Source organism: Aethina tumida, chromosome 3 (assembly GCF_024364675.1).
Source record: "Aethina tumida isolate Nest 87 chromosome 3, icAetTumi1.1, whole genome shotgun sequence".
NCBI lineage: Eukaryota > Metazoa > Arthropoda > Insecta > Coleoptera > Nitidulidae > Aethina > Aethina tumida.
Genome location: NC_065437.1, coordinates 7,278,880 through 7,286,878, shown reverse-complemented (window position 1 = coordinate 7,286,878; position 7,999 = coordinate 7,278,880). Strand labels below are relative to the sequence as shown.

Sequence of the window (7,999 nt, the reverse complement as noted above, 5' to 3'; positions counted from 1 at the left end):
TCTGATCTATTCAACATCTAGAACTTTTTTCGGAAGATTAAGATGTACCTAAACAATATTTATTTATTTATCTAAAATTCAAAATCAAAAAGTATTTGTACAAACCATTTATTTTTATTTATTAAATAATAAAGTCAATATTAAAAATAATTTAAATCATAACATTTTAAATGAAAGCGATTTATTAAATTAAATTTACCAGTTGTAGATTTGCAATATGAAGTAATATGCTTTATTAGGTAATTCAGATTTAATGAAATCAGGAACAAAAACTAATAAAACCAATTTTTTAGAAATAATCATTAAAATTGCCTTGGAGCTTCAAAAAAGCTAGTTAACCCTAAATTTAATTATAATTCACTATACTTAGAATAATCAATAAATGAAGATTGGGTAAATATAAAAAGAGACTTTCCTACAACAAAAATAATGAACAATACAAAATTTATCATCCAAAAAATCGTTGATGGCTGTCATGGGCAGCTAAAATAACCAAAATTTATGGAATAAACATTTTTGGTCAAAGGTGCCAATTTTTTGATAAAACGACTACATCACTCACATTTAGAACTACATTTAAAAGATGAACATAATGAAATTTAAAACTTCCTAAGAAATTTTAATAGTTAGCAGTATAACCAATAAAAACCTTTACATCTGAAGCCAGTTTTATGAGTAATTGCTATTTTATTTTTTTTTATTTTTACTTGCAACATTTGAAATACGAATTGTGATATTTTTTACAAACCAAGAACTATAAGAACATGTTCAGAATTCGAACAAGATCTGCCAATCGTCTATACATCATAGAATCAATGAAACCATTATTGAGGAAGAAAACTTACAATTGGGTCCCCATTGTAAATCTTGTATATTATATAATGTAATAAAGTCTCAAAAACAGGATTTTGCGCTTGTTATATTAGATACCAAAGAAGCAATTTCAGTTTTCAGGTTCATGATATTCATCTTAGATTTTAACAGTTTTAAATTATAGTGTGTATATTATTAAAAAGCTTATTTATACTCTTTCTAATTATTTATTTCCTTCCTACAATATTTGTGAACTAAAAAAACTGAATTCAAATGCAAAACAAGCCACCTGTTAAATTGCAACAGGTTGGAAATATGTTAGTCATTAAACTACGTATAAAGAGGTTTCGTGCAATGAATATTATAAAAAAGTTACACATACAGAATCTGTATTTTGAGATTTTGGGACAGATAAAGGTCGAAAAAATATAGCAAACGGTCAACGGGTTTATTAAATGAAACTATACAACATATTATGTCGGAGTCATCTTACTAACTAACTAACATTTCCTGTTTCTTCTTTTTGAAAAAATTTACGTATGCATTACAAAAATAAGTGCGAAGTATGAAAAACATAATTACAATACTGTATAAAATAACTGCATATAATAATTGTCATTCATTTGATTACATTCGCTAGTCTGGACAAATGCTGACCAACCTGGCTAAATGTGAAAGTTTGGTTTGGTCAACAGAAAAGGCATTCTGTTTCATCATGACAACATAGACCTCGTGGTTTACTTCATCCACAATATAGTTAATATATTTCTGAAGTGGAAATCAAAATTTAGCTTTAACTTTTCTTTATTTCCAAGAACGTAGATAATTTTCTCGTTAAATGAATTTTATAAATTCATTTATTGTTTATTCGGAAATAATTAATCACAAAATTTAATAGTCAGGCACTAGGAATCTGTAGAGTTTTAAACAAGATAACATAATTAACAACATTAGTGTGTGTCATTTTCCAGTCTAAGTGGATCCAGACAAGTGATTGACATTAAAGTGATTAATTTGAATGAAATTTACTAATAATACAAAAACGCAGTCTTTAAATGCAATGTTAATGCTATATCTTTCACTGCCCTCCATCATCCCTCCATCCTTACACTATTGTTTATTAAAACATGAACCGACAATTATCTTATTCAGTACGTAGTACAATTAAAGCCAGCGTCAAATATAATGTTACTATAAACAAAAAATTTCTTCACAGTAAAAATTAGCCACAAACTAAATACCTATTGTATTGACTTCTTTGAAGATATAAAGTTTGTTTTCTTTATCTTTTTATATCGAATTTCATGAAAATTAATAAAATAATCAGTGAAGTACAATCCAGTACTATTAAAGTGTATCCATTTTCATAAAAGTTTAATATCCCTATGCTCTGAACATGCTCTTATATACTGGGACAAATGATGGGAAAGGTAATTATACCGTTCAGTTCAAATTGCTTTTACTCTTTTCCTATTTATCTAATTATTCCTAGTCGAATACAGACGTATTGGTCAGGCTGCTAATCTAGTGTCAGTAGCAGTAACCCACTAATTTTATCTGTATTCCAATTTTCTCACAGATTTATAGCAATAATAGTCACTGAATCTATTATTATGGGATGACACAAATTAGTATTTATAGTCGAGAATTTGGAATCAATTATATTGATATGATATGATTTTGTTTAGTTATTACTAATTTATTTTTTTTTTTAACAAGTTGTTTATTGGTTTATTTAATCTGGAATTTAATAAGACATCTTTCTTATCTGAAGATATCTTAAAATTCATTGCATGAAAAATTAAATGACCATTTTTATTTATTTTTATTATCATTTAGAACAATCGTGTTGTTCGAACAATTGAAGCAATCAACTAAAACCTCTAGTCACCTATCACTGAAAAAATTCTTACACGAGTCTTGGATTCAAATGTTCTGTAAAAAACACTATATAAAAAATTTTTGGGTACTATTACATAAAACATTTTAATTCTAATTATTACAATAACAATATAAGTTATATGTTAGTGTAACACAATTTATTACAGTTTTATTGTTATTGTGCATTATAGTCTACTGAAAGAAAGTAGGATAGTAGAGCAAATTAATAGATTGTCGTAGGTAATAGAAAATTTGGAATTTACGATAAAGAATCCTGTTCAGTTAAACTTATAAATCTCTAATTAATATTATTATAATTAATTTTTCGTTTGTAAATATTTATATACCTCTCATATTATTTTAGATAGATATATCTATTCATCTTACCTCAAATATTGTAATTTATTAAGAAATAACCACTTCACTAAAAAATAAATTTATCAAGATATCTGTGTAATCCTTCGTTAATGGCACAACAAACATATTACTCAACAAATTAAATGTTTGTTGTGGACACATTGAATATTTTAAATATTATTTACTAGAATTATTGATTTCTGTTTTATTTCGTTCAAAATCTTAGCAAAGCTCTTGAATGGCGCCCCAATTTATTTTTAAAAATTTCAATGTCTAGAGTAGTAGTACATGTGATTAATATTTTGTTTTTAAAAAATTGATAACATTTACAAAAAATAATGATAATATATAATACAATATTATCTCAAGTGTGCTGGGAAATATTTCAGTATATAAAGCAATATGTACAGACAGTGTTTTAGTACAAGTTTTTCTCTTGGTGAGTAATTTTGACCATATACAATGATTATAAAGATTTTAATTAATAAGTAATTATTCAGTTTCAGAAAAATGAAAGTACTTATTGTATTGGCTTGCTTGGCAGCACTTGCCTGTGCCAACGACCAGGCATGGAATGATTTCAAAGTTGGAAAACAGTACAAATCTATGATTGAAGAACGCCTTCGTTACCAAATTTTCTTGAACAATGTTCAAAAGATTGAAGAGCATAATGCCAAATATGAACAGGGATTGGTTACTTACAAAATGGCAGTCAATAAATTTGCTGATTATACAGAAGAAGAATTCAGGGCTTTTTTGAAACTTAGTGGTCCGGCTAAGAAAGTTAAGGCCACCGAAGTTTTCAAAGCAACCAAAACTGCTCCATCCTCCATTGACTGGAGATCAACTGGCGCTGTAACTCCAGTAAAAGACCAAGGTAGCTGCGGATCTTGCTGGTCATTCTCTGCTGTAAGTACATACATACTAATTAAACATTTAAATAGTAAATTTTGGTTCAAATCTTTATTAAACATATTTCTTTTAAATCTGTAGACTGGTTCTTTGGAAGGACAAAACCAAATCCAAAACGGAAAACTTCTTTCCCTCTCCGAACAAAACTTGGTTGATTGTTCCAGTTCCTATGGAAACTACGGATGTAACGGTGGTTTGATGGTAGCCGCTTTCGAATACGTCAGAGATCATGGAATCGAGAGTGAAGCTGCTTACCCATACACTGGTCGCGATGGATCCTGCAAGTTTGACTCTAGCAAGTCAGTTCTTAAGATTAGTGGATATACCGAAATATCCCAAGATAATGAAGAGGAACTTATTGAAGCCATTGGTACCGTTGGTCCAGTCTCTGTCGCTATTGATGCCACCAATTCACTCCAGTTCTACAGTTCTGGAATCTTCACTGATAGCAGCTGCTCTAAATACGCCTTGAACCACGGAGTTCTTGCTGTTGGTTACGGATCTGATAACATTATCGTCAAGAACTCCTGGGGATCTAGCTGGGGAGAATCTGGATACGTCAGGTTCAAGCGTGGATCTAACTTGTGCGGTATTGCTACCATGGCTAGCTACCCGAAATTGTAATTCTACCTAAACTTTATTTTGTTGATACAAATAAATTAGCATTCTAAAATATTTGGCATTTATTTTTTCGTTGATGTCACTAAAAATTAATTTTTTTTGTTATTTGGTAAGTACTTAATGTCTATTACAGCTGGGGTGGCCAAGAAGTCGATCGCGATCCAATGGCAAAGCGAATTTTGGTCGATCATCGATCACTCGTAATGTTTTGGGTGGAATTCCGTGTATCACACAGGCAATGCGTAAACGCAGGATATTACTTATTACTTGTTGAATATGACTTCATTGAAGGAAATGACTAAAGGAATAGACATATTCAAATCCCTTAAAAACTTTTTCAATGATTTAAAAGTACCACCTTTAGAATTAGTCTCAATCACAACGTAGGTGCAAAGATAAGTTGTAAATGAAAATTAATTCCCAGTCCTTTTAAGCTATCACTGCTAAACTCACCAGTAAGTAACAAGAGACTAAACACATTAGCCAAAAAAATTCAGACATATATCATATGGATCGAATGGAATTAGAAAATTAAATAATTTTACAAACTGACTTCCCAGTATCCCAGTATCACCAAATATCTACCTATCTATTCTTGTTTTGGTTCTACGTACCTAACCTAACCTAACAAAGACTGATTCTCATAGTAGATATATACAGTACGAAAAATGCTCTTCGTGTCTGGATGTTGTAAGAGATGGATGCACGACAAAGAGAGTAAAGTTTTGCCCGGTAGTAAGAATCCCTACTCTCAGAGACAATGCGCCGTGCTGGAGCGCGCCGGCGCACAATGTAAATTAATCTTTACGAATGCATTTAGTAACTCTCCGTATGCGTAGGGATGTAGTTCGAGTTCTTCGGATGCTCCATTTAAATTCCGTAACTTTGTATAATTTTCAATCTGTAAAATGAAATATTTTTTGAGGGTATATCAAAAACAAAAATAAGTATTCTAAAAATAAACTACTTTTTTCCAAATAAAAATGTATCCCAAAAATTAAATTAAATTAAATAAATAAATGCATAAGTAAAAAAACTAAAAATAATTAAATAATGTGTTCAAAGACACCGACTCGTCTGCGGAGACGAACCGCATGCTAAACGCAGCAAAACCAAATGATCCCCTCCAGTCAGTTCGGCCCGCCCACATAATTGCATGTATATCTTTCCTTTTTGTTTACAAAGGGGTATGCCCCCGGAACTATCCAGACAGATACAAGAGGCCCTCCCTCTTGGCTGTCTGAATGAATAAGTTCCCATCTGCCCTTCTGGGTTATAGCTTTTAGAGCTGGTCCCCGATGGAGAGTGGTTTTTAGTCCGTGAGAATCGGACACTTGCCTCCAAATTCCGTTTAGGAGTGCGTCTAGTAAGATTTTCCACTAGTCCAAAAACAAAAAAAAAAAAAAAAAAAACAAAGGGGTATTGATGTTCCGTCTCAATATGCGAGTAGACACGTTCATCATTTTTGATACGGTATACTATGAGAATATATATCAATATAATGTGTTTTGTATATTATTGTTCATCGTCATGTAGACATTATCGAATCCTGAAGCCAACTTCCTCCTGGTCCTGTTAAAAACACAAGAAACAACATAATTTTGAACAGGTGATCTCACATAATAACTTTAAAATAGTGAAACCGAATTATGTAACGATATCATAAAAAAATTAATAAGATATTAGATGTCCGATCACACTGTTCTCATCTGGGTCTTCAGAAATCTATACATGAGAAAAACTATTATTTTACGACATTATATTGTTTCTAAATAAACAATACTAACAATAAAATGATTGCATATTTCTATACCGTACGAAAAATGCTCTTCGTGTCTGGATGTTGTAAGAGATGGATGCACGACAAAGATAGAAAAGTTTTGCCCGGTAGTAAGAATCCCTACTCTCAGAGACAATGCGCCGTGCTGGTGCGCGCCGGCGCACAATGTAAATTAATCTTTGCGAATGCATTTAGTAACTCTCCGTATGCGTAGGGATGTAGTTCGAGTTCTTCGGATGCTCCATTTAAATTCCGTAACTTTGTATAATTTTCAATCTGTAAAATGAAATATTTTTTGAGGGTATATCAAAAACAAAAATAAGTATTCTAAAAATAAACTACTTTTTTCAAAATAAAAATGTATCCCAAAAATTAAATAAAATATACTAAAAACAACGTCTGCGGAGACGAACCGCATGCTAAACGCAGCAAAACCAAATGATCCCCTCCAGTCAGTTCGGCCCGCCCACATAATTGCATGTATATCTTTCCTTTTTGTTTACAAAGGGGTATTGATGTTCCGTCTCAATATGCGAGTAGACACGCTCATCATTTTTGATACGGTATGCTGAAAACAGAATATGGCAGTGAATTGAAATAAAAAGCCGCCACCACGTACAAGTTTTACACATTACACTGATGATTCGACCAATTTTCCTAATATATGACATGTCTATATAACTTTTGCAACGAAAACAAACATTTTATAAAGACAATATCCAAGTATACACAAAGTCATAGATTACCCAAAAATACATAGAAATAGAAATCCAAAATCAAATACAAAAAATGCTCGATCAAGAAATAATTAGACCATCAAATTCCTTTTAACCACAGATGCAAGTAATTATGTTAGGTGTTAGGTGCCGTTCTATCTCAACGTCAGATAGATCGGGAGTGACGCAAGTCGTACATTTGACACCTCTGACACAAATTACTCTACCATCGAAGAACAACTTTTGGTAATAATTTAGGCCGTAAAATACTTCCGACTATGCATTTTTTGAAGAATCTTTAAAATAATCACCCTTAACGTGGTTGTTCCCATTAAAATAATCCAAATCTAAATTAATTAGATGGCTTTTAATACTTAAAGTGTATGATTATGAAAAATATACAAAAAGAGTACTGTAAACTGTGTCGTGTAAACTTTGACCCTACACCAGATTCTATATGTTAATTAGTTTGAATAAAATTTGGCACCATTTAATTGTTCAAATTTCTAAGCACAAATTTGAAAATGATATAATTAATTTCGTTAAAGAATCAAATATTAGTTTTATTTCGAAGAAAAAAAATATGAATAATTTAAAGTAATTCAGAAATATTTTAAAAAATCTCAATTTAATATGATAAAATGTACTATCGCGTTCATAAGTGGTCTGCCACTTCAATGACGTCAGGCCGTAAACGGTCACATTCTGTATCTGCCGTCTCGGCAGTGCCGACTCCCCACCACATCGAGTCGGCAGTGCACGGTAATACTGAATGTGACCGTTTACGGCCTGACGTCATTGAAGTGGCAGACCACTTATGAACGCGATAGTACATAAAAATTAGTAGATGTTGCAGATGAAACTGGAAAAATTATTAGTAACAACTCTCTAAAAAATTGTGAAAAATATACATCTCAAA

At 31.4% G+C, this 7,999-nt stretch overlaps 1 protein-coding gene across 1 annotated transcript; it reads left to right on the top strand.

Moving 5' to 3' along the window:
• The first annotated feature begins 3,541 nt into the window (after positions 1 to 3,541).
• Positions 3,542 to 4,638, top strand: LOC109597095 (procathepsin L-like). Its single transcript, XM_020012724.2, has 2 exons — positions 3,542 to 3,960; positions 4,045 to 4,638. The coding sequence occupies exons 1-2, from the start codon at positions 3,562 to 3,564 to the stop codon at positions 4,585 to 4,587; spliced, it is 942 nt and encodes a 313-aa protein (XP_019868283.1). The 5' UTR covers positions 3,542 to 3,561; the 3' UTR covers positions 4,588 to 4,638.
• Positions 4,639 to 7,999: the final 3,361 nt, after the last annotated feature.

Bases quoted from the DNA above. Each gene is read 5' to 3' on its own strand.
- LOC109597095 (XM_020012724.2), top strand. From the start codon at position 3,562: ATGAAAGTACTTATTGTATTGGCTTGCTTGGCAGCACTTGCCTGTGCC. The intron at 3,961-4,044 runs GTAAGTACATAC...TTAAATCTGTAG, and splicing joins CTTGCTGGTCATTCTCTGCT to ACTGGTTCTTTGGAAGGACA.